General features: G+C 37.6%; 4 protein-coding genes across 4 annotated transcripts; all 4 read left to right on the top strand.

Annotated features, from left to right (window-relative positions):
* Nucleotides 1-1,264: 1,264 nt before the first annotated feature.
* LOC137726472 (cytochrome P450 CYP82J17-like) lies at nucleotides 1,265-3,712 on the top strand. The gene is made up of 2 exons (XM_068465409.2): nucleotides 1,265-2,305; nucleotides 2,876-3,712. The coding sequence occupies exons 1-2, from the start codon at nucleotides 1,358-1,360 to the stop codon at nucleotides 3,500-3,502; spliced, it is 1,575 nt and encodes a 524-aa protein (XP_068321510.2). The 5' UTR covers nucleotides 1,265-1,357; the 3' UTR covers nucleotides 3,503-3,712.
* Nucleotides 3,713-5,200: 1,488 nt separating this feature from the next.
* On the top strand, nucleotides 5,201-7,538 carry LOC137726635 (vinorine hydroxylase-like). Its single transcript, XM_068465574.2, has 2 exons — nucleotides 5,201-6,241; nucleotides 6,812-7,538. The coding sequence occupies exons 1-2, from the start codon at nucleotides 5,294-5,296 to the stop codon at nucleotides 7,436-7,438; spliced, it is 1,575 nt and encodes a 524-aa protein (XP_068321675.2). The 5' UTR covers nucleotides 5,201-5,293; the 3' UTR covers nucleotides 7,439-7,538.
* Nucleotides 7,539-18,565: 11,027 nt separating this feature from the next.
* LOC137720939 (uncharacterized) lies at nucleotides 18,566-21,812 on the top strand. Its single transcript, XM_068460066.2, has 6 exons — nucleotides 18,566-18,941; nucleotides 19,921-20,120; nucleotides 20,796-20,936; nucleotides 21,026-21,106; nucleotides 21,214-21,341; nucleotides 21,516-21,812. The coding sequence occupies exons 1-6, from the start codon at nucleotides 18,716-18,718 to the stop codon at nucleotides 21,556-21,558; spliced, it is 819 nt and encodes a 272-aa protein (XP_068316167.2). The 5' UTR covers nucleotides 18,566-18,715; the 3' UTR covers nucleotides 21,559-21,812.
* Nucleotides 21,813-23,502: 1,690 nt separating this feature from the next.
* LOC137726985 (uncharacterized) lies at nucleotides 23,503-25,601 on the top strand. The gene is made up of 2 exons (XM_068465936.2): nucleotides 23,503-24,367; nucleotides 24,873-25,601. Exons 1-2 carry the CDS (start codon nucleotides 23,689-23,691, stop codon nucleotides 25,373-25,375), a joined length of 1,182 nt encoding a protein of 393 aa, XP_068322037.2. The 5' UTR covers nucleotides 23,503-23,688; the 3' UTR covers nucleotides 25,376-25,601.
* Nucleotides 25,602-27,692: the final 2,091 nt, after the last annotated feature.

Here is a 27,692-nt window from a genome sequence, read left to right as displayed (position 1 = left end):
CTTTGCAGATTTGGCATTCCTAATGCAATAATCACGGACAATGGGTGACAGTTCGACAACAAGAAGTTCATGATGTTCTGTTCTAAGTTCAACATCAACTTATGTTTTGCCTCCCCAGCTCATCCCTAGTCTAACGGACAAGTTGAAGCCATCAACCAAATAATCAAGCACACTTTGAAAACCAGCTTGGACAAGGCTAAAGGTTGTTGGCCAGAATTTGTACCCCAAGTTCTTTGGTCATACCGCACTTCATATCGAACTTCAACAGGAGAAACTCCATTCTCACTTGCCTTTGGTACAGAGGTTGTTGTCCCAGTTGAGCTTGAGCAAGCAATGTTCCGAGTCCAGAACTACATGCAAAGTGAAAATGACAAACAACTCACCTTCAACTTGAATCTGGTCGAGGAACACAGAAACCAGGCTCACTTGAGGAATGTCGCCTACAAGGGTGGATTATAATTCTAACCAGGCTCACCAGTTGCGTGGAAGGATTTGCGTTGAAGATTATAATTCTAACCAAGGGTGGATTTACTTGGGCAAGGTGGATCAACTGACAAGCTAAGAAATCTTCTATGGAAAAATTGGGTGCCCTTTTTTAAAATATGAGAAGCTGTTTTTAAACTGCTCGACGAGTTTCTTTGTGGGTACTGGGCAACGTAGTTGTTAGTCTTATATATTTGTATGCGTTTCTATGAGCATCTATCGATTAGCCCACTCAATATAAGTTGGCATCCTCGCTAGGAAGCTATTGAAATCAGTTGACATACTCGCTCGGAAGCTATTGACATATGTCGACAAAAGTGCAACATGACTTGACAAATGACTTTAGACCTACCAAAGCTCAATGAAATGTCAATTTGCATGTTTTTTTGTTCAAAAAATTTTACATGTTGGACGTGCTATTCTTACTAACCCCTCAAATAATATTTCTTGGATCCATTACTGATTCTAACGACTCCAAAGATCTTTGGGGGAAAAAACAAACTTCTGCTGAATTTTCAACCCACGAGGATTGAAAATGTCCATATAGTCAAATCAAGTAACTTGCGTAGTAGATGAGTGCAAGAAACTTTAGTCAATACAAAAACATTTGAATTTTCAACCCACGAGGATTGAAAATGTCCATATAGTCAAATCAAGTAACTTGCGTAGTAGATGAGTGCTAGAAACTTTAGTCAATACAAAAACATTTGAATGCTTAATTAGTGGGGCCAACAATAGACTTGTATCATTTTAACTTGTGTGATGATGATACAACGATTTCCCCATCTACAAACCATGAATAAATTGAAAGTTCAACTTTTATGCACAATATATTTTGAGCACTAATTGTCACCATAGCCAGCAGCGGCACATTATGGATTTTCCTTCTCATCTTCTAGCAATTGTAGGGATTTTACTATTTGTTCTGTATCTATGGAGGGTAAAAATCCAAAGTCGCAAAACCAAGGGCATGTTCGCCCCACAACCATCAGGTGCCCTTCCAATCATAGGACACCTCCACAAACTTGGAGGCAAAAAGCTACTTTGCAGAACCCTAGCATCCATGGCTGACAAGTACGGTCCAATCTTCACCATACGGCTTGGCAAGCACCCTGCACTTGTGATCAGCAACTATGATGCAGTCAAGGAATGCTTCACCAAAAACGACATCGCTTTTGCATCGAGATCAAAGTCGGCACAAGGAAGGTACCTTGGTTACAATTATGCAGGTTTTGGGTTCGCACCATACGGCACGTATTGGCGTAACATCAGAAAAATGGTCACCGTTGAGTTGCTCTCTAGCCGCAGGCTTCAGACACTAAAACATGTCCAAATCTGTGAGGTTGATTCTTTTATCAAAGGGTTGTACGAAATTTGCAAAACAAAAGGGGAAAATGGTCAAAGCAAGGTGGTGATTAGCGAGTGGATTGAGCACCTGACCTTGAATGTAATTACTCAAATGATTGCTGGGAAGAGATATTTTGATTGGGGTAAAGTGGGAAATGACTCAGATAATGAGGGAGAAAATAAGAGGATTCGGGAAATGGTGAAGGAGTTTATGTGTGTGGCTGGGAAACCAGCTGTTTCTGATGTAATTGGGTTTCCGCATTGGATTGATCTAATGGGGCAAGTGAAGAATATGAAGCGTATCGGGAAGGATTTTGATTCTCTAATGGCAAGTTGGATTGAAGAACATAAGAATGCAAGGAAGGAAATTGACTCAAGGGACAAGCTTGACTTCATTGATGTCATGCTTTCTGTGATTGAGGACAATACTGTGCTTGGTCATACTCGTGAAACTATCATCAAGGCAACATCGCAGGTATGTTCTTCTAATTGAGACTTTATCTCTAGATCTAGATCTCTTTAGCATACGTTGGTAAATTCATTAGAACATTACTCAACTCTAACATGTAAGAAGTCATTTTCCCGTACCTACAAGAGGTTAGTGTTTTTTCGGTAATTTTTTTATCCTTTTTTTAGTGACTGGTGTATAGTACTCTTGTCTAGTAAGCGTGAGTTAAGTTTGACAAAAAAAAATTGTGAGTTAAGCACAAATAGCAAGCAAGCTACTCATAACAAGCTTATTAAAAAAAGTCTCCACCCAATTTACTTTGTTAGGAGTATATTGTCTGGTTTCTTACATATAAATAATTTCTTTCTTATTTACAAATTACAGTCGGACACATGTACAAAAGTAATTCACTAAAACTACAAAAAAAAAGCTTATACACACTTGTTAAATTGTAATTATCTGTCGGAAAGAATGACTCATGAGATATAAAGATCCAAGCGTTTTTCTTATTATGATCCCTAACTAGAAGTACGTGCATGTTTGCAAACTGGAACACTCCATTCTGTTGTTCACCACTTATAGTCTTTTATGTTGCAGACTCTGATCTTAGCAGGCTCAGATACCACAGCGACCAGCTTGACGTGGATCCTCTCCTTATTATTAAACAATAGGCATGTTTTGAAGCATGCACAAGAAGAGATAAACCTACAAGTTGGCACAGAGAGATGGGTTGAAGACACTGATATCAAAGACCTAACTTACCTCCAAGCCATTGTCAAGGAAACCCTACGTCTATACCCTCCAGCCCCACTCTCAGTCCCTCATGAAGCAATGGAAGATTGCCAAGTTTGTGGCTTTTACATTCCAAAGGGCACACGTTTATTTGCAAATTTGTGGAAATTGCACAGAGATCCATCTGTGTGGTCAGACCCTGAAGTGTTTTGCCCAGATAGGTTTCTTACAACCCAAGCAAGCACTGATGTCTCTGGTCAACATTTTGAGTTCATTCCATTTGGATCTGGAAGAAGATCTTGTCCAGGTCTCATATTCGCAATGCAAGTTATCCACTTGACTCTTGGTAGATTGATTCAAGGGTTTGAATTGGCCACTCCCTTGGACATGCCTGTGGACATGGCTGAAGGACTAGGTATTACTATGCCAAAGGCAACTTCACTTGAAGTTGTGCTAACTCCACGCTTGCCCTGTCAATTCTATGAAAGATAGGCATTGGATTGTGATTGTATGCTATGTAATTGTAGACTCTCAACGTTGTGTCTGTTTGCGAGTAATATTTATATCTTATCATGTGAAAACAGTCAATGAATATAGGTCCCATAGTAGGATACGCGCAACTACCTCTATAAAACTCTTTTGTTAATAGTAGTAATTTGGTAGTATATGAGATGAAGAAAAAAATTAGTGTTTTGATCCTAATTTTTCCCTTATTTTTTATATGGCTGTAATGTAATGCATCACAAGTGTAATTTATGAATATCACTTTTTTTTAATTGTGAAAAGGGAATTTTCATTCATAATAATGGACAAATACATATTTGGAATAACAATGAAACACACCTTAAAAGTTTTGGCACACATATGAATTTCTCTTTCCATACTTTAGAAGAATTTGTAACAAAAAGGCTTTGGCACACAAATAAATGTTTGGAAGGTCTTATATAACAGAAAATCCAAAACAATGAACAATCTCATCATTTTAACATTGTAACCCAATTCACGAAACCAATCGATCTAGCCATGAGCAGGTTGAAGAGAGCTCTAACATGGCTCGGAGGACCAAGCCCACGTAACAATGAACAATCTTATCATTTTAACATTGTAACCCAACTCATTAGAACCGATAACAAATTATTAGTAGGATCTTATTTACATTGAAATTCAGTGCCCCAATAGGACCCAACAGTACAGAGCTTGCATAATCTGTACAAATGCCTAAAGAAAATAAGGGTAATTTTGCTCAATTTTCTTCTATTACGTGTTAGATAGGCAAAGTATCTCCTCGTCGTAGGTCCATGTACCACAAATTTGCATAACCAACGGCAAAACGTCGAGTACTCATATGCGTAAATCGATCCAAGCCCAAACTTCACCTTTTCACTAAAAAAATGGAGTTATGGAAACATCCACACATATGTCCAAAGAGATCTCAGGTCACTCCACCTACTCACTTTTATATTCATGGTAAATATTTAATTATGCGTTGAAAATAAATTTCCAGTTGCGTGGAAGGATTTGCGTCGAAGATTATAATTCTAGCGGAGGGCGGATTTACTTGGGCAAGGTGGGTCAACTGATAAGCTAAGAAATCTTCTATGGAAAAATTAGGTGTCTTTTTTTAAAATATGAGAAGTTGTTTTTTAACTGCTCGACGAGTTTTTTTTGGGTACTAGGCAATGTAGTTGTTAGTTTTATACCTTTGTATGCTTTTCTATGGGCATCTATTGATTAGCCCACTTAACATAAGTTGGCATCCTCGCTAGGAAGTTATTGAAATCAGTCGACATACTTGCTCGGAAGCTATTGACATATGTTGACAAAAATGCAATATGACTTAACAAATAACTTTAGACCTACCAAAGCTCAATGAAATGTCAATTTGCATGTTTTTCTGATAAATTTTTTTTAATGTTGAACGTGCTATTCGTACTAACCCCGCAAATAATATTTCTTGGATCCATTACTGATTCTAACGACTCCAAAGTTTTTTTGGGTAAAAAAAACAAACTTCTGCTGAATTTTCAACCCACGAGGATTGAAAATGTCCATATAGTCAAATCAAGTATCTTGCGTAGTAGATGAGTACTAGAAACTTTAGTCAATACAAAAACATTTGAAGGCTTAATTAGTGGGGCCAACAATAGAATTGTATCATTTTAACTTGTGTGAGGATGATACAACGATTTCCCCATCTACAAACCATGAATAAATTGAAAGTTCAACTTTTATGCACAACATATTTTGAGCACTAATTGTCACCATAGCCAGCAGCGGCACATTATGGATTTTCCTTCTCATCTTCTAGCAATTGTAGGGATTTTACTCTTTGTTCTGTATCTATGGAGGGTAAAAATCCAAAGTCGCAAAACCAAGGGCATGTTAGCCCCACAACCATCAGGTGCCCTTCCAATCATAGGACACCTCCACAAACTTGGAGGCAGAAAGCCACTTTGCAGAACCCTAGCATCCATGGCTGACAAGTACGGTCCAATCTTCACCATACGGCTTGGCAAGCACCCTGCACTTGTGATCAGCAACTATGATGCAGTCAAGGAATGCTTCACCAAAAACGACATCGCTTTTGCATCGAGATCAAAGTCGGCACAAGGAATGTACCTTGGTTACAATTATGCAGCTTTAGGGTTCGCACCATACGGCACGTATTGGCGTAACATGAGAAAAATGGTCATCGTTGAGTTGCTCTCTAGCCGCAGGCTTCAGACACTAAAACATGTCCAAATCTGTGAGGTTGATTCTTTTATCAAAGGGTTGTACGAAATTTGCAAAACAAAAGGGGAAGATGGTCAAAGCAAGGTGGTGATTAGCGAGTGGATTGAGCACCTGACCTTGAATGTAATTACTCAAATGATTGCTGGGAAGAGATATTTTGATTGGGGTAAAGTGGGAAATGACTCAGATAATGAGGGAGAAAATAAGAGGATTCGGGAAATGGTGAAGGAGTTTATGTGTGTGGCTGGGAAACCAGCTGTTTCTGATGTAATTGGGTTTCCGCATTGGATTGATCTAATGGGGCAAGTGAAGAATATGAAGCGTATCGGGAAGGATTTTGATTCTCTAATGGCAAGTTGGATTGAAGAACATAAGAATGCAAGGAAGGAAATTGACTCAAGGGACAAGCTTGACTTCATTGATGTCATGCTTTCTGTGATTGAGGACAATACTGTGCTTGGTCATACTCGTGAAACTATCATCAAGGCAACATCGCAGGTATGTTCTTCTAATTGAGACTTTATCTCTAGATCTAGATCTCTTTAGCATACGTTGGTAAATTCATTAGAACATTACTCAACTCTAACATGTAAGAAGTCATTTTCCCGTACCTACAAGAGGTTAGTGTTTTTTCGGTAATTTTTTTATCCTTTTTTTAGTGACTGGTGTATAGTACTCTTGTCTAGTAAGTGTGAGTTAAGTTTGACAAAAAAAAATTGTGAGTTAAGCACAAATAGCAAGCAAGCTACTCATAACAAGCTTATTAAAAAAAGTCTCCACCCAATTTACTTTGTTAGGAGTATATTGTCTGGTTTCTTACATATAAATAATTTCTTTCTTATTTACAAATTACAGTCGGACACATGTACAAAAGTAATTCACTAAAACTACAAAAAAAAAGCTTATACACACTTGTTAAATTGTAATTATCTGTCGGAAAGAATGACTCATGAGATATAAAGATCCAAGCGTTTTTCTTATTATGATCCCTAACTAGAAGTACGTGCATGTTTGCAAACTGGAACACTCCATTCTGTTGTTCACCACTTATAGTCTTTTATGTTGCAGACTCTGATCTTAGCAGGCTCAGATACCACAGCGACCAGCTTGACGTGGATCCTCTCCTTATTATTAAACAATAGGCATGTTTTGAAGCATGCACAAGAAGAGATAAACCTACAAGTTGGCACAGAGAGATGGGTTGAAGACACTGATATCAAAGACCTAACTTACCTCCAAGCCATTGTCAAGGAAACCCTACGTCTATACCCTCCAGCCCCACTCTCAGTCCCTCATGAAGCAATGGAAGATTGCCAAGTTTGTGGCTTTTACATTCCAAAGGGCACACGTTTATTTGCAAATTTGTGGAAATTGCACAGAGATCCATCTGTGTGGTCAGACCCTGAAGCGTTTTGCCCAGATAGGTTTCTTACAACCCAAGCAAGCACTGATGTCTCTGGTCAACATTTTGAGTTCATTCCATTTGGATCTGGAAGAAGATCTTGTCCAGGTCTCATATTCGCAATGCAAGTTATCCACTTGACTCTTGGTAGATTGATTCAAGGGTTTGAATTGGCCACTCCCTTGGACATGCCTGTGGACATGGCTGAAGGACTAGGTATTACTATGCCAAAGGCAACTTCACTTGAAGTTGTGCTAACTCCACGCTTGCCCTGTCAATTCTATGAAAGATAGGCATTGGATTGTGATTGTATGCTATGTAATTGTAGACTCTCAACGTTGTGTCTGTTTGCGAGTAATATTTATATCTTATCATGTGAAAACAGTCAATGAATATAGGTCCCATAGTAGGATACGCGCAACTACCTCTATAAAACTCTTTTGTTAATAGTAGTAATTTGGTAGTATATGAGATGAAGAAAAAAATTAGTGTTTTGATCCTAATTTTTCCCTTATTTTTTATATGGCTGTAATGTAATGCATCACAAGTGTAATTTATGAATATCACTTTTTTTTAATTGTGAAAAGGGAATTTTCATTCATAATAATGGACAAATACATATTTGGAATAACAATGAAACACACCTTAAAAGTTTTGGCACACATATGAATTTCTCTTTCCATACTTTAGAAGAATTTGTAACAAAAAGGCTTTGGCACACAAATAAATGTTTGGAAGGTCTTATATAACAGAAAATCCAGAACAATGAACAAGCTCATCATTTTAACATTGTAACCCAATTCACGAAACCAATCGATCTAGCCATGAGCAGGTTGAAGAGAGCTCTAACAGGACTTGGAGGACCAAGCCCACGTAACAATGAACAATCTCATCATTTTAACATTGTAACCCAACTCATTAGAACCGATAACAAATTATTAGTAGGATCTTATTTACATTGAAATTCAGTGCCCCAATAGGACCCAACAGATACAGAGCTTGCATAATCTGTACAAATGCCTAAAGAAAATAAGGGTAATTTTGCTCAATTTTCTTCCATTACGTGTTAGATAGTCAAAGTATCTCCTCGTCGTAGGTCCATGGACCACAAATTTGCATACCCAACGGCAAAACGTCGAGTACTTATATACGTAAATCGATCCAAGCCCAAACTTTACCTTTTCACTAAAAAATGGAGTTATGGAAACATCCACACATATATCCAAAGAGATCTCAGGGATCTATGAAGGCTCGTTTGATAACTTACTTGAAAACACAACCCATAATTCTGAACTCATTGTTATTCTCTCTCTCTCTCTCTCTCTCTCTCTCTCTCTCTCTCTCTATATATATATATATATGTGTGTGTGTGTGTGTGTGTGTGTCATGTATACCGTCTATGTATGAGAGAATTTTCAAATGTGCAAAAAAATGCACAAAAAAAATTTGACTAAACTTCTAAAGAATCCACAAAAAAAAAAAAAAAAAAAAGATGAAGAGACTTGCAAGTGACTAAATGTGCAATACATATGACAGAATTTTCAAATGACTCATTAGAAAGTGTCATTTTGAAAGTCCCTTGTTTAGAGTCTTCTAATTCATTTGTAATGTTGTAGTAATAAAGTTTGTAGTGTTTGAGTACTTATTGGTAGTCTTCTTGTGGTGTATTTTTAGTTACTAAGTCAAAGTTCCTCATCCAAACATAAAGTTAAGTCCATACCTTCATTTGGTGACTTGGACTGGTGTCTTTGTCTTGGAAAAGGAAGAAGAAGGGATTATTCTAGTCCAGTTCCATAGAATCTCATCATTCTACCCGAGAGATTTTAGCCACAATGTGTTGGATACTTGGATTGTTGTCCAATTTAACGAGTTATACCCAAATTCATCAACAGAGGACAAGACATATAGTCCATTTTAGTTGTTTTTTTTTTTCATTTCACACAAGGGTACTATGAATCCCACATTGGTCGTAGAAAAACAAAAAGTAATAGTTTAAATATCATAATCTCACTCTAACTAACACTGAGGTCTTTTGTGATAAAACTCCATACTTAATGGATTGTGCAGGTGGTAATTACCAAGTTGAGGACAGTATCGGTGTTATTAGAAGTGGGTCTTTGGCCCATCTCTCTGATAATTTGACATGGTATCAAAGCTAGAGAGCAGGCGCGTAATGTATTGCCACATGATGGGTGGGTCCCTTGGCCCCCCGAGTGGATGATGGGTCCCCCTGGCCCCCCGCATGGATGGTAGGTCCTTTACCCCCGCACGATGATGGTGAGTCCTTTGACCCCGCATGTAGTGCCTGAGTCTAACTAACACCGAGACCTTTGTGATAAAACCTCACACCTAAAGGATTGTGCGGGTAATAATTACCAAGTTGGGGATAATGTCGGTGTTGTTGGAAGTGAGCCTTTGACCCGTCTCTTTGATAATTTGACACTATCTTTTACCCTATAATACCTACTCCAAATATAAGAATGCAAAAATCTCCATCTTTATAAATTTATAGGGTCATAGGAAAATTTCAACACTTTGTTAATTGTTCACAATTATCATCTCTTTCATTTTGCAGAATATAATGTTAGCTGGTTCAAAAACCATATCAATCAGCTTAACATGGACACTCTCTTTACTATTAAACCAAAAGCATGGCAAATGGCCCTTTATCACAGTGATGGAAAAGAGTTATACCATTGCATCTCTGCTTGAGTTCAAATCTCGTCGCCTCTCTAATCTAACATCTAACCACTAAGCTATCGTTCTTTCGAAAAAAAAAAAAACCATAAGCATGTTTTGAAGAGTGCTCAAGAAGAGAGAGACGACAAAGTCGGCAAATGGGTTAAAGATACTTACTATCAAAAACTTGGTTTACCTCCAAGCCGTAGTCAAAGAAACACTTCGCCTTTATCCCCCAGCACCACTCTCAGTTGCGCACGAAGCAATCGAAGACTGCAATGTCTGCGACTTTCACATTCCAAAGAGCACACAATGTTGAAATTTTTTAGATCGACGAGCTCGGGGGGCCCACTCTAATGACCCCTTCGCGTTAAGAGTCCAAACTTGTTTTCCATCTTTTTCAGGAAATGACTCTTAAAACTCAGAGGCCGACTCTATGTTAAGAGTCCAAACTTGTTTCCAAGCCCACACTTCACTTCCTTGTGACAAGCCTTTGGCTTGCACGACCCCCTCACATGTAACACCATTTAGTGATTCACACGTGGAGATCCACACATCGGCAATTGAAACTCAGAGATCGGCTCCAATGGAGTCCAAACTTGTTTTCAATTTTTTTTAGGAAATGACTCTTAGAACTCAGAGGCGGATTTTATGTTAAGAGTCCAAGGTTGTTTCCAAACCCACACTTCCTTGTGACAACCTTGGCTTGCACAGGCCCGTAACCATGGGCTCTAATACCATGTTGAAATTTTTTAGATCGACAGGCCTGGAGGGCCCACTCTAACGACACCGATACTATCCTCAATTTTACCATCTGCCCAATCCGTCAGGTGTGGGGTTTTACCACAAAAGGCCTTGATATTAGTTAGAGTGGGGTAATTCTATTTAAACTCATTGGTTTCCTTTATCCCCACCGATGTGGGACTTTAACACATAATTGCTTGTGAATTTATGGAAATTGCATAGAGACCCAAGTGTGTGGTTACATCCTGATGTGTTTTGTCCAGATAGGTTTCTTACAACCCAAGTAAGCATTGATGCTTCTGGTCAGCATTTCGATCGAGTTTATTCCATTTTGGTCTGGAAGACGGTCATGTCCAGGTTTCAAATTTGCATTACAAGGTATGCACTCGACAGTTGGAAGATTGCTTCAAGGGTTTGAATTGGCAACACCATTAGACTTGCTGGTGGACATGACTGAAGGAATGGGTGTAAAACTATTAAGACCTAGAGTTAATACTACAAAGAATTCAGATCCATGCAATCGTAAAAGTACAATATTATGGTGCTGGGTTTGTGTCTGGTTTGTACCTGAAGATGCCATTGCAAGGGTTCAAATTTCTCTAACATTCGATTCTTCTGCTCAATGGAAAGCCTTACTTTCACTACTAGTAATGGGTCTAGAATTGTCACAAATGGAACCCGTACATTCCTTGAGCAGGGACCAAGTATATATATACATACTCACTCGTATAACTGCATCCCTCCATTAAGGATAGCAGTTTCAGTAACTGCGAGTATCGTGGTTAACTTGCAATCATGGGTTGTTCCACGTTTCCATCACGTATTCCTTAAGATCCTACTTTAAAGAAGATAGAATTAATCCAGTCATTAACTCTTAAATGAACTCTTATATCAGATTGGATAATTAACTTATTTAAAATTGGTAGAGTCCAAACTAAGTTCCAACATTCTCCCACTTTGGACTTTATTAATTACATTCAATTACCACCATCTAACATCTAATCTAACAAATTCTATCATTTGACCAAAAAAATAAAAATTACCACCTACTCATAATAAGGTTCAGTTCCTTAGTGATCACATGAGTTAATACATAATTAATCATTTCCTCACACATCTGTCATGATTGACTTGTAAAATCGAACTTCAGAAAATCTTGTACTTCCTTTTAGTACAAGCACTCTAAAATCACAAATTTCTTTGTTCATCATACATAATGCTATATTCATACATTCTGGAAAAAGGAGAGTTTTTATCATGCTCTCATTTATCAACCTTATTGGCACTCAGTCATTCGCTCCCTTGATATTTATAATACATGTTTGCATATATATATATATATATATATATATATGAGCCAAATACCACAGACCAAAACCAGCATTCTTTGAATCAACATTACTAACATATGTTCATACATATTCATTTATAAAGAGAACTTAAACATGAAACAACAAACTAAAGAACTTGAACAACATACTATCTTTTACGCCCACGTTTCCGCTGACTTAAGAGATTCAAGGCTTCCCATTTTCGCCACATGTTCTTTGAAAACTCCCACTGCTAATGGCTTTGTAAGATGTTCAGCTATCAATATCATCAAGGTTTTATCAATATGTTCAATAGATACAACCCCAGCTCTTACATTATCTTTGACTGACAGATACTTTACATCCATTAATCGAGTGGCAGATGACACTACTAAATTGTTATCACAGTAGATCAATAAAGGTCTTGGTATTGTGTCAACCACTTTCAGAAAAGATATAATGTTTTTCAGCAGCATTCCTCGTTCCATAGCTTCGAAACATGCTATATATTCTACCTGCATTGTAGATGTAGCTAGTGTCTTTTGCTTGGCACTTCTCTATGATATTGTTCCTCCTTCCAAGAAAAATATATAGCCACTAATAGATCTCCGATCACCTAGACACCCTACAAAATCAGAATCTGTATATCCAAACAGTTCCAAATTGTCTACATTCTTGTACACGAGTTTATAAGCTTTAGTTCTTTGCAGGTACCTCATCACTTTCTTAGCTACCACCCAATGTTGTTCACCAGGATTAGACTGAAATCTCCCCAACGCACAAATTGAAAAGGCTATATCAGGCCTAGTGCACACTTGAAAATACATTAAGCTCCCCACAAGTGATGCATAACGTTTATTTTGCATGCTTTGCCTTTCTAAATTGTTCTTAGGGCACTGATCTTTGTTGAGTGTGTCACTCTTTCCCATTGGCACTTCACCTTTTGAGTAGCCTTACATGTTAAATCTCTTCAAAACTTTGTCTATGAAAGACTTTTGTGACAGCCCATAAGCTTTCTTTTCCTGTCTCTTGTTATCTCAATGCCCAAAACAAAAGATGCTTCACCTAAGTCTTTCATATCAAAAGTCTTGGTAAGTAGTGTAAAACTTAAGAACTCAGGTTTTTTCAAGATGATTGCATACCCATTTAACTATGGGATGCTTGTATTTATACTTGCTTCATGATTACATCAGAGGGTTTGAAACCCCTATTTACAAGGAGATCCGAAATTCAAATAATACAAATCAGAAAAACAACAGTTTACACATATTTGAAAATTACATCCTATAAACAAGGAAGCCTAATCAGATAGAACTCTAAACAGAACTAAACTCCTCAAAGCACGCTGGAGTCCTCAAAGCACGGTGAGTGAAACTGCATTTTGACTTCGTCTAATAGCCCTCCGCAAGCTAACAGAGGGTGGAACAATTGGAAGTTTGGAGATAAGTAACTTAAATCTAGACGAAGACAATCCTTTAGTGAAAATGTCAGTAAGTTGGTCTTGGGAACACACATAATTAACCAACAATTGACCACGAACAACCTTCTCACGAACATAATGATAGTCAACCTCCAGATACTTGGTTCTCAAATGAAAAACCGGATTGGACACAAGAGCAATGGAAGAAACATTGTCACACCAAATGGTTGGTTAAAGTAGATGCATATGGAGATCTTTATAAAGGGACATTAACCATGATAACTCAGCAGCAGTATAAGCTAACTACCTATACTCCGCCTCTGCACTCGATCTCGATACTGTCTTTTACTTTTTTGAACTCCAAGATACAAGGTTGGAACCTAAATAAACACATAAACCACCTGTGGAGTGACGCGTATTGAGGTTGCCAGCATAATCTGCATCAGAATAAGTTGTCAACATCGCATTTCCTGGTTTGTACAATAGCCCATGATTATATGTAGCCTTCAGATAACGAAGGATTCTCTTAACAGCCATCCAGTGCGTTGTCTTTGGAGATTGCATGAATTGGCACACTTGATTCACAGCGTATGATAAATCAAGCCAAGTTATTGTAAGATACTGTAGTGTCCCAACAACACTACGAAACATCTCTGGATTGGCATAATGGAGGGGACATTATTTTCAGCCATGGAAGCGTTGATAGAAAAGACGACATGCGAGGATCTTGTCGTTAGACAAAAAAAGCTCTAGAACCATGTAAAACTTAAGAACTCAGGTTTTTTCAAGATGATTGCATACCCATTTAACTATGGGATGCTTGTATTTATACTTGCTTCATGATTACATCAGAGGGTTTGAAAGCCCTATTTACAAGGAGATTCGAAATTCAAATAATACAAATCAGAAAAGCAACAGTTTGCACATATTTGAAAATTACATCCTATAAACAAGGAAGCCTAATCAGATAGAACTCCAAACAGAACTAAAGTCCTCAAAGCACGTTGGAGTCCTCAAAGCACGATGAGTGAAACTGCATTTTGACTTCATCTAACAAGCAGTTCCTTCGCTAGAATAACAATTCACACCAGAGGACATGGAAAGAAGATCGATTCATGCAGCTAAAATATACGCTGGTAAAACACCGTTGACAACTTTGAGAGATAAGATAAAAACCTTACAGAAAAAGCAAGGAGACAACCGTAGCACAAGACTGGCTAGGGAGGACATCTCTCTAAATTAACGGAGAGAAATAGAAAACCCTAGCTTATTCTTAAGCAACAACATTCGACCGGGAAAATAAAAACCTGAAATTGAAAAGGGAATAGCTCTGTGTGCATGTCCGCCTTGTAGCAACATTTCAACCATCAACTAAACCGTAGGGCTATAGAATTCCAACAATCAACGCGGTGATATACTCCGAGGATGATTACTTCAAGTTGCTTTGTTAAAACAAAAGTTTGATCCATAAAGAGGAAAACAAACGTTAGATGTTTTATCACTGATGGATCCCATTTGGTTCTACCTGGATAATTTTCTCAGAAGAATCCACTAGTAAAAAAAAAACCCTTGCGCGACGAAAAACACATCGTTGCGCAAAGTCTTTACAAAAATAAATAAAATAAAAAATTTATTTTTTTAAATGTTTGCGCGGCGTGATTCAAATATTTCGTCGCCTAAACCAATTTATTTTCGTTTTTTTATTTTGTACGTATAACACTTAAGAAATTGAATGGTATATATCTCTATTAAGTAGCTTTAAATTTATTATTGTAGTTCAGATTGGGTTTTTGTTAGAAAAAATATATTATTGTAGTTCGGATTGGATTTTTGTTAGAAAAATGTATTTTAAATTGATGATCGAATTAGTTCATTATATTCATATAGGGTCAAGGAGTGTAGCTATAAAAAAATCATCAAAATTGGAGTTGAAATAATCGTTAAATCGTGATTTTTCGTTTATAATCGTCGAAAAGTTTTGTTCCATTCCTTGATCTCTGAATGTTTGTTTTTTGCGATTTTTGGCGTATATGATCTCGAAGTATATACAAACAAGTTTGATTGTTGGACCGTTGAAACTAGTTTCGTAGAATGCATATCCCATCAAAACAATAGATTCACTAACACTTAGAGTTTATGTATACTTTCAATACGTATGACATAAGATTTTGTGGTATCCATTAGTGTAAATATTTTAAATTGAAGATCGAATTCATTCATTGTATTCATATAGGGTCAAGGAGTGTAGCTGTAAAAAATCATCTAAATCGAAGTTAAAATAACCGTTAAATCGTGATTTTTCGTTTATAACCGTCGTAAAGTTTTGTCCCGTTACTTGATCTATGAATGTTTGTTTTTTGTGATTTTTGGCGTATGTAATCTCGAAGTATATACAAACAAGTTTGATGGTTGGATTGTTGAAAATAGTTTTGTAGAATGCGTATCCCATCAAAACAATAGATTCACTAACACTTAGAGTTTATTTATACTTTCATTAAGTATAACATAAGATTTTGTGGTATCCATTAGTGTAAATATTTTAAATTGAAGATCGAATTCATTCATTGTATTCATATAGGGTCAAGGAGTGTAACTGTAAAAAAATCATCAAAATTGGAGTTAAAATAACCGTTAAATCATGATTTTTCGTTTATTCATATAAGTGTAGTTGTATACATGCGTCGTGCAAACCAATTTCTTTTTGTTTTTTATTTTATTTTATATTATAAATTTTAAAATATAGTTGTTTTCATAAGTTTTTATTATTTTTTAAAAAATTTACGCGACGAATATTAATATTTTGTTGCCTAACCGTTATTTACTTATTTTTTTATTTATTTTTATATTTTATATTGTTAAATTAAATTATTTTTTTATTTTGTTTGCGCGACGAATACACATTTGGTCGCCTAAACCTTATTTATTTTAATTTATTTATAAAAATTATTTTCTTTTTTATTATTTATAAAAATTATTTTTATAAATTTTGCGCGACAAACCAAAATTTTGTCGCGTATAATTCTTAAATTTGGACGGGAGCCAAATATGGGACGCGGGAAATTTTTTTTAAGACTTTGTGTGACCAATATTCGTCGCACAAAACTTTGTGCAACCAACACTTCGTCGCTCAAAACTCTAAAAATTTGGGCGGGCACCAAAAATGGGACGCGGGAAATTTTTTTTTTTTTAAGACTTTGTGCAACCAATTTTTCGTCGCACAAAACTCTTAAATTTTGGGATGGCACAAAAAATGGGACACGGGAAATTTTAAGACTTTGCGCAACCAACACTTCATCGTGCAAAACTCTAAAAATTTGGGTGGGCACCAAAAATGGGACGCAGGAAAAAATTTTAAGACTTTGCGTGACCAATATTTCATCGCGCAAAGTGATATGGCTTTTAAAACCAAAATAACTCCTTCACCATTTTCTCAATGTCTTTCTCGACTCTTACCTCTCCTCTCTCTTTCCCTCTCCCCAAATCTGACCCTCTCTCTCACACTCACTCCTCTCAATTAATCTCTCTTCTCTCTCTTCACTATCTCTCACTCTCACTCCCTCTCTCATCTCTCTCCCACTATCTCATTTTATTCTCTCACACTCACTCCTCCCTCTCATTCTCACCCACTCTCAATCTTGCCAAAAGGTATATTCTCCCCAAATTTTTATTTTTTTTCATTAATATGTGTTTTTGGAGTTAGTTTTGAGTTTGGTGCAGGGTTTGGGGGCAAGTATAGGATGAGGAGTGGAGTTTGGGGTCGGATTTGGGGTATACCAATTTTAGGGGAGATAATGCCAATTTTTTGTTATTTTTTTGTTATTTGACCATTTTTTTTTTGTAGGGAATCATCGAGACTTTAACGGCTAAAGTTGAGGATTAGGACGCTATCAAAACATATCCCCCACCACTACCACCACAATAGACTTGTATTAGGATTTTATAATTGTACTTTGTTAATTTATATGTACATTTTGAATATATTATATATATTGGACAATTTGTTCACTATTTTTCATATGTAAATTTATTTTGAATATGTCAATTTAAATTAAAGTAATTAAAAAAATAAAATCATACAATTAAATTAAATTAAAAAGTAAAAATTCCAAAAATCTTGCACTACCAAATATTTCGTTGCGTAAACAATTAATATAATTAAATTAATATAAGAAAAATAATAAAACAAGAAGTCAAAAACCTTGCACAACAAAATATTTCGTCGAGCAAAATATTAAATTAATTTATTTTAATTAAAAAAATTTAAAAAAAAAATTTTAAAATATTTCGTCGCGCAAAGCTTTGCATGACCTATCGTCACGCAAAATTTGAGCGACAAATTAATTTTCGTTGCGCAAATCCTATCATCACAAGCTTTGCTAGACGAACCATGCGCGACCAAGATTTCGTCGCACAAGGTTTTGCACGACGAAATTGTACTTTGCACAACAAACTTATTTCGTCGCGCAAAGTGTTTTTTGTAGTAGTAATCATATACCAACTTATGCAAAACACAAAAACCCACAAACTATTTTCTAGCCAAAGGAATAAACTAGAAGCCTCCCCGCTCAAATCAAAGCTGCAATATTTGGAAGTTCCATCAACGCAAAACCTCCCCAAAAGAACCCGATGAATTGAATCAGACCCAAACTGGAAAACTGTTAAAATCGTGGGTGTGGTGTGTTGGCGCCTAATGGCAATTTGGTAATAAATGTGTAGATAGAAAATCAGGTGAACTTAGATGGGCGGTAGTGTTTAAATAAAAATAAAAATTTACAAATCATATTCCACGTTGAATTCATTTAAAGGTACTTGGAAAGATATTTGAATTTGTGTGCAACAATAATCATTCTGCTCTAACCAATTTAGCTAAATTCAAATTAACAAACTCAAAATTTTCTTAAAAATTGAAGTTGTGCAATCAAAATTTTACCATTATTTTTTTTTTGACTTTTATCGTCTTGCAGGTGATACATACGATTTTTCATTTCACTATAGTATAATTCAAAATCAGAATCTCGTTTGTAATCAAAATAAAAATAACTTTTATGGTCTTATTCTCTAAATTAAGCATGTTGTTTTCATATTTAAGAAAGGTCAAGGATTTCATACTCAACCCATAGCCTCCAAAAGGCAAGCCACTAACTTCAGGATCCAACCTAATTCTGCCTTCCCTAAAAACCTATATTCCATACGTGTCCCTTCCTCGTTGGTCCTCCAAATGGAAACAGCATAAATGCCACGTCGTATCGGACCAAATGCATGCCCAATCCCCCGTCAAAACGCTCACACTCTTTACCCCCAACACCACGCACAAAAAACACACAAGATAAATTCTGTGTCTTTTTTGACTCTGCCAGTTTCTCTTCTTTCTCTAGAAAGGGATCGATCGGGCGCGCGGCTGTGCCACCAGATTTACGATGGGGAGGAGGAGGAACTCGCCGGTGAACGAGCTGTTTCAATGGGTGAGGAGGCAGTCAATCAAAGTCAAGGTTTGTCTGGGTAGCCTGCTGGCATTGTGTGCTTTGGTGGCACTGAGGTTTTGGGTAAAGAATCACAACTACTTTTTCATTGCCTCTGAAGTCGTGCATGTCGCCGGGATCGTCGTCCTCATTTACAAGCTCACTACTCAGAAGACTTGCTCGGGTATCCAAGCCCTTTCTATTGCTCAATTCTTCATAATTTGATTTTTTATTTGGGATATTATTTGAGTTCTTGGGTTTTTATTGATTTGATTTGTCATGATTTCTGCTGGTTTGGAATCGGTTTGTTTTTGTATCCAATTTTTAATATCACTAGAGTCACATGCCTCAAGCCCTATATTGGGAGAGTAACTTTAGCCGATTACCTCACCTAAAATTTTATAAATAGCCAATTTTTCTCCTAGCGTTAGATTTTAATATTTTTCATCCAATTTTTCATTCTTTTTTTTCTTGTGCGGTTGTCATGTGTTGTTCGCGTGATCAAGGTGGATGGTTAATTGGATGAAATTTTTCAAAATATAGCGTCGGGAGAAAATTGGCTATTTATAAAAGTTCAAATAAGTAATCAACTAAAATTAAAGTTCAAGGAGGAAATTGGATAACTATAAAAGTTCATGAGGTAATCGGCTAAAATTGAAGTTTATTGGGGAAATTGACAACTCTATGCAAGTTCAGAGAGCAAATCGACAAAAATGTCAATAAATTATCTCTGTAAATTATAAAATTATTAGAATGATGTTATTGGCACTCCAAAAATACTATCATGCACTCTTTTCTATGCAAATATTCCCTATGTTTAATAAATTTGGAGTACAAGATGACTTTTTTGTATCAATCTCATTCATTATTGTGGTAAATAAATCGAAAGTAAGTACGGCTCATGATTCTGCAGTACAATTATTCAATTGATTAATCTGACCTCTAATTTGATCCGGTAGTTCGAGTTTAATCTTACCTCTCATTTGATCAGGTGGTTAAATTCGAGTTTAATCTGACCTCTCATATATCAGGTAGTTAAATGAGTTAACATTCTAAGTAATCGTTTCAGAGTAATACATTTGCTAATTATCAGCTTTAGTGCATATATATTTTCAATGTGCCAAGTTTTTTGGCTAATCAGTTGGTTTCTATTACATTCTCAGGTCTTTCCCTGAAGACTCAGGAACTCACAGCTCTCTTCCTAGCAGTAAGATTATTTTGCAGTACCATGATGGAGGGCGACATTCACACCGTGCTCGATTTTTCTACTCTCGTTTCAACAGTGTGGGTCATATACATGATACGGTTTAAATTGAAGTCAACCTACATCAAGGAACTGGACAATTTTCGCTTATATTATGTGGTAAATCTTTAATCTGTTGCTGGTTTTTATTGTTATTAGTATCAAATTTATATTAATCTCCCTTTGTCGTAAGTGTTTGTGTATATATATCGGCCAGTATAGTTTGAAGAGAAAATGCATATATGTATACATGTGCGTACCCTACATTTCATATGTCGATTCATCAATATCATATGCTTTGTATATGTAGGAATTATTTGATGACAATATTAAAACACTGGTGCTATTGACAAATATACCATCCTCTTTAGCACTTCTTAGAGATTAAAATTTTCGAGTGAGACTAAATTGGGGACGTAAAATTGCTTATTATTTGTACTTTCTTTTCCCTACCATGCATCTCCATAGCATGATTTGCCATTGCCTCATGTAATAAAACCAAATGGCGTCTCCTTACAAACCGCACATAGGAAAAGAAAATTAGACTTCCGATTTGAGAAGATTTGAAGCTGCTTCCATGTGCATGAGTTGCATTAACTCTGGCAACCTCAATCCACTGTTCATAGTTCATACCCCTTACTGACAATGTGCAATGATCTTGAATGTACGTATTTGCTCTGCTTTAACTTTGAAGCAAAGAAGTTGGAATTTACATTGCAACTTTATAAAAGGTGCGAGATTATTATACTTGTTTTTAACCACAAAAACCGCAACTTAATTTCATTTGAATTGCAGGTGGTGCCTGCTGCTGTCCTTGGCGTGCTTGTCCACCCGTATACACTATATAACCGCATCAGTCGAATCCTTTGGGCATTTAGTGCATACATGGAAGCCGTTTCAGTACTGCCTCAACTCCGTTTGATGCAGAATGCGAAGGTTGCGATTACATCGGATCAAAGCTTTTGAACCACTCATTTACCAGATCAATTGATCTTTGTTTTCTTCTGATGATGATTTTCTTTCAGATGATCGAACCATTTACCTCACATTACGTATTTGCATTGGGCATTTCAAGGTTCTTCGCGTGTGCTCATTGGATTATTCAGGTTAGGCATGACTTCTTGCAGATCTACGAGACTAGAGGGAGATATATATTTGTACATACATAACGACGTGTATCGGAATAATGCAATACTTTGCCATTCTCTTGCAGATCTACGAGACCAGAGGAGGATATATATTTTTAGTCGGGAGCGGGTATTTCTGGATTTTGGCAGTTTTCCTCTGTGAGATGGTCCAAACATTCATCTTAGCTGACTTTTGCTACTACTACATAAAGAGGTTAGTCACGAAGAAGAAAAATCTCGTATTCAACCCCTTCTCTTACATTCAGCCCCTCGCTTAATGTGATCGTTTTTGTAAGCGGGAGCTTGTATACAATACGTTACACTCTAATTACCAACCCCGACTCCCATGTTCGCATAACCCTTTGAACACTTATTGTGTGTTTCGCAGTAAAATGGAAGGGCAGCTGGTAATGAGGATGCCTCCGGTCTAGGATTACACCCGCCATCGGTTTTCGGATGACTATACAAAGTTACAATCATCACGTGACATGAGGAAGCAAACGAGGAAACCAAGCTATGTAATGGCCTCTTTTCTTTCTTTTTTTTCTTCTTTATTTATGCTTTTGGGTGTAGTAAGACATGATTAGTACAAAACAAAAGAAAAGGCAAACCGAAAGACCAGAGTTGTTGTGGTTTATTTATTTTTTTTCACTCATCATATGTAAGATGAATTTTGTTGTGGTCAGTCGCATACAGGCATTGATTGTTGATGAGATGTGAATTTCACATCATTGGTAGTCATACATCACACTTGTGTGCTGGCGATGGATGTGGCTCCGTCAGCTCCACAAGTGGATACCTATGAATTCAGCTAAGGTCATTTTGAAAATAGACCGAAAATTGTCTCCAACAGAGGGCTAGGCTAAAAGGCTTGTAGGCTCCACCGGGTCAAAACCAACCAATCAGGCCAACGGGCTAGCCATCTCTAGCCAGCCAGCCCACATTTTTTTTCTTTTTTTTTTTTTTTGCCCAACCCACTTTTTTTTTTAATTTCTAATTTTTTTCAACATCATTTTTCACATATTTTTCACTTTTCCATATTATATTACCTCATTTTATTTCAATTCTTTAGATATGATTTTTTGTCATGGAACTATGTTTGGCCTATGGTTCTCTAGCCCCTCGGTTGGAGATAGTAAAAAATATGATCATGCATTGTTCATTAAAATATTAATTTCTTGGATGACCAAAGGGATAAAACGAGCTCTCTGGCTCTCGTTCGGTTGGAGATGGTCTAACTAAGCTTAATTGCTCACACACACAACTAACTGGATGATATGTAAGTCTCACATGCATTAATGTTTAGAAATTACTCACATGTGTGTTTCTGAAATAAGTTACTAACATTTATCTGACTGTTTATGAGATATGCGCCTGTCATGCTCCGGTGGTAAGAAATTGCTCAAATCCAACATGCATAAACAGTCAAACGTTACTTAAGCGCATTCACGGGCTCTATTCAAACACCTATCCGACACCTATCTATCTATAAAAAGTCTTAATTTTATGAAAGTCTCCTAAATTGGCCCACGGTGACTTATGACTCCCAAAAAACGACACATGGCAACCAACCATCGTACATTAGAAACACCAATCCCTTCCTTACGACTCCCAAAAAAACCGAGCCAAATTTCTACCCCACCGCTTCCATAAATCAATATCATGGCAACGCAGATCTAAATGGTCATATTGGATCCTTGGGAACCATCTGAAGCGTCGGTTGTACGCGTTTCAAACCTGGTGTATGCGCTACACACCTTGCCCTCTCCTTTTCGAAACAAACTCATCTCCGGAGACGCCGCCACGTGTCCAGTGCTCTACGTGGACAACCGACTCCAACCACTCCTCTTCCACCGCGTGTCGGCATCACCGTACATAAACCACCTCACACTTCAACATCATTTTCCGTAAAAGAGGCAGACCAACTTGACGTTGCTGAGCTGTGACGCGCCACGTTTCGACCTTTGCTATATGGGACAAGGCCCCAGACTGATACCCGACGACGACACGTGTCGATAAGGCACATTGCCACGCAGACTTTGCTTTCCTGGGATACCTGGACTGAAAAGGACGGTTGAGATTCGCGGGTGACAGGCTGACTGATTTTACAGAGCTGTCCGCCTATCCGCTGTTAATTTCACGGGAGCCAGGCGCTTACGCGTGTCAGTAACCAAGCTCTTCATGCACGTGTGACACGTGGCGCGCGCTGCGAACCAACGAGCGTGCGCCGGACTTCTCATTTCACTTGAGAAGAGATTGGTTCCCGCTAAATTAACGTATTAACAGGCAAAACATGATTAGTTTTAGCGCTAAACAAGGATTAGTAGCTAATCCTTTTTGCTAAATATATTAAATATCCTACGTGTCCACCCACCGTCCCTGTCTCCTTCTGATTTTCTGCCACGTACAGCTCTCAATCGCTTCGGTCCCCGGCTATTTCCCCGCTTTCCCCTTCTCTCCCTCAGAAATTCTGAACCTAAAAAACCCTAAGGGATTTTCAGAGCAAACAAAAAAAATGAACTTGAAGCTTGAAGCTTTTTAAAATTTTGAGTTCTGCAAAAATGGGAGAGGTATCCAAATCGGGATTGAAAGAGGAGGAGATTGAGCTGGATTTGGGGCTGTCGATCGGCGGCAGCTTTCGAAGGCCGGAGAACTCGAAGCTGGCCAACGGGTTCGATGTAGCTCCGAGAGAGAGCGAGTACCAAACGCTGCCATCCCAACCGCACGTGCCTTCTCCGTCGCCTATCGAACCGTCGGAGCCGGAGAGCGCTCGTCTGGATCCGCAGACGAAACGGGAGATGCAGGCGTTGAGAAGGCAGGAAGCGAAGAGGAAGCGGGAGGAGAAGCAAATCCGGGGACTGAACGGTTCCCAAGCGGAAGAGCAGCCTGGGGTGAAGAAAGAGAGAACGGAGACGAATGTGAATGTGAATCTGAATTTGAGCAACGGACAAAGGGAGCTGCGCTACCCGGTTCAGTACCCGTACCTGCCGGTCCATTTTGTTCCGTACACGAATCCTTGCGTGATGCCTTGCTGGGGCCCAAGCGGCGGCTGGGGTTTCCGGCCTTTTCAGGCGCATAAGCCGAAGTTGAATAACGGGTGTGAGACGGAGCAGAATGGTGGGTCGGGTAAAACGGCATCGGTAAATGGTGGGTTGGGTAAGAAACCGGCGCCGACAAATGTTTCACCAGTGTGTAGTTCCTCCACCGTGTCAGATCATCAAAGCGCAGCTTCTCATGAAGGTATGCTAAAATGTTTTCAAACTCAGGAAATGATTTCCGCGCACTATTTTTGTTTATGCGTTTATTGTATTGATCCAAACGCCAGAAATAAAGGGTTTAACCGGGAAATGATTTCCACGCACTATTTGCATTCATGGAAGAGAATTGTCTGCCTTTTTCACTTGCGCTGCTCTTCTATTTTGTATGGTCACGGTTAAGTCACGTTAATATTTTATATTATTTTTTTATAGAGATAATAAGATAAAAATAAATAGTATTATAAAATGTTAACGTGGCTTAACCTTGATCACACAAACAATGGGTATGGAGAACACTGAAAGTGGAAGGACAGACAATTCTTATCCTTTATTGTATTGATCCAAATGCCAGAAATAAGGGGTTTAACTCGGAAAATGATTTCCGCACATTATTTTTGTTTATGCGTTTATTGTATTGATCCAAACGCCAGAAATAAAAGGTTTAACTCGGGAAATGATTCTGACTTTTTGGTTTTTGAAATTCTTAGGTGGTGGAAGCAGTGAGAGCAGAAGCCATTCAAGCCAGAGCGTACAAGAAAACATAGAGCCGGTTTCAAATTCCTTGGAATCCAATTCCAAAGGGAATGAACAAAAACTGAATCCAAAAACAGAACCCAAATCAGAACACGCGGAACCGGCTCCAATCCCAAAACCCATCTCACCAAAACAAGAATCTTCTCCTCCATTTCCTCCACGGAAGGAAATTGCCAAAAGGGACCCAATTTCCAAGCCTCCAAAACCCCCGATGAGGAAACATGGCAGCAATACCGTTTCCCTTCCCCAAATGCCTTACGTCTCGACGACCGGGACCGGCCCGAATGGGAAAACGGTTCATGGGTTGTTGTACAGATACACGGAATCGGAGATCACCATCGTGTGCGGCTGCCATGGAACCACATTCTCGCCGGCTGAATTCGTGCAGCATGCCGGAGGCACCGATGTTTCCCAGCCGCTGAGGCACATCACTGTGATCCCATCTGCTTTTGGATGATGAGCCGAGTTGAAAGATGATCGAGTTAACTACTGACCCGTTTCATTTCTTCTAATTTGCTACCTAGTTTTCTCTTCTATTTTAATCGTGGCTGATGAGAATTGCTGGTATTAATGGGACTGGCAGGCTTACATTTTTTGCATTCGTTGTGTGTAAAAGCTGCTAATCTAACCGTGATTAACGTACAGTTAACCTTTTTAGATCATATATTCCTGTTCATGTAAAATGGTGTGCTCCATTTTTTTTAACTTTTCCAAGATTTTGCTTAACATATAACTGGTTTGGTATTGTTGTGTTTTGAAAGAAAAAAAAAACTACTTCTATTATAATGCGAGAATAAACTCATTTTTACTGCTTTATGTTTTCAACTTTTTTTCACCTAAAATTATGAAAATAAGCTATTTTTCAGTGTTTACCAAATATTTTTTTAGCTCAACTTTTTTTTATATCCATTTTTCAAAACAGTACTTCAATACCAAACTAGTACTTAATGTTACCTAAATTCTTAACATTTTACTTACTGCGCTTTAACTAAATCTTTGAAAACAACTATGAATATTTTTTTGTTATTAGCGTGTATTCTTTCTTAAACATTTCTTCTGCATCTCTTATACTATTATACTTCCTTTTTCTTCCCTTTTTAACTACTTTCCTCGTACGTCAAGCACAAACAATACTAAATATCTTCCTATTTTTTGGGCATTGCCCGCCGCTTAACGAAATAAATCACAATCTTAGAGTTATAGTTATAATTAACAGTTAGATTCAGTAGTTCAGAGGTTGTTTTAATTTTATCTTGAATGCTGAAAATGTCAGAAAGTTGAACATTTTCCATCCCATCATCAAGTGTCCCAATGGAGCATTTGAAGTTGTAAAGTGTAGATGGAGCTTGTAAAAATTGTGAGAGTCCGAGTCTGATTCTTTGTATATGTTTATGAACTATATATTGTTGGGAAGGGAATCAGCAGGAAGATACTTGAGTATGGAGATGTCGTTGAAGAATGTCACCGCAGCGGAGTTCAGTCACATTATATAGAAAAATTGCTTCTTAAGTTTAAGCATCTACAAATAAAAGAAGCAAATACCTCTTATGACCCTAGTGAAACTTTGCTTAATAATTCTAGTAGGTCCGTTGCACAACTTGAGTATGCTAGTGTAATCGAAAGTTTAATATATGTCATGCATTGTACCAGGCCAAATATCACATTTGCAGTAAACAAACTTTCTAGATACACTAGTCATCCAAGTACTACTCATTGGAAAGCAATATATAGAATTTTTGGTTATCTTAAAAGAACTATTAACCTGAGTTTAACTTCCTCAAAGTTTCCAGCAGTACTTGAAGGTTATTCATATGCAAAGTTGGATAACAAGTGCTAATGATAATAAGTATACATCAGGTGGATTTTTACAATTGTTGGAAGAGCAATTTCTTGGGCTTCGAAGAAGTAAACATGTATAGTACATTCAACTATGAAATTAGTGGCAGTAGGTAAAGAAGCCAAATGGATTAGAAATTTGTTATTGGAAATAGACTTGTGGCCACTACCGATGCCATCCATTTCTTTATACTATGGTAGTGAGGTTACTTTGTCTAGAGCATACAATAAGGTATACAATGGAAAGTCTAGACATATTAGCTTGAGACATGACTATGTCAAGCAGTTAATAGCTAATGGAGTTATTAATAGTATTTATGTTAAATCAAGTAATAACTTGGTGGATCCGTTAATAAAAGCACTTTCAAGAGCTTTGGTAGTTAGTACATCTAGTGGAATGGGGCTAAAACCCTTTACTGAAAATTAGCCACCAATAATGGTAACCCGACTTTGTCTAGAACATCACTAGTTTAAAAGTTTAATGGGTAATAACAAGTTATTGATAAATGGTTGTCAAAACACTAAAAATTAATATATAGCTCATTCCAAGATGATCAGTGTAAGACTGCTACGTTTAGGAGGTTGAGTTTTATCTCTTAATGATGTTATTTGTAATTAGGTATATGGTAGCAGGGACATGGGAATGAACCTCACCTATATGAACATAAGAAGTGGTGCTGCTTCTACCAAGAGTTAAGTTTTCTCATGTAAATGTTCATGAAACCAAGATGAAGCACAAGACCATTGTCACATCCCAAACCAGCTCCACCGTAGCACAATATTGTCCACTTTGGGCCTTGGCCACCCCCTCATGGTTTTGTTTCTGGGATCTCACGTGAGAACTTCTCAATGGGTCACCCATCCTACAATTGCTCTTGCCCGAACTCGCTTAACTTCAGAGTTCCGATGGAACCCGAAGCTAGTGAGCTCTCAAAAAG

Source organism: Pyrus communis, chromosome 5 (assembly GCF_041283825.1).
Source record: "Pyrus communis isolate YQ-2024b chromosome 5, ASM4128382v1, whole genome shotgun sequence".
NCBI lineage: Eukaryota > Viridiplantae > Streptophyta > Magnoliopsida > Rosales > Rosaceae > Pyrus > Pyrus communis.
Note: the sequence above shows the minus strand (reverse complement) of the source record. Positions and strands in the feature narration are given on the sequence as shown.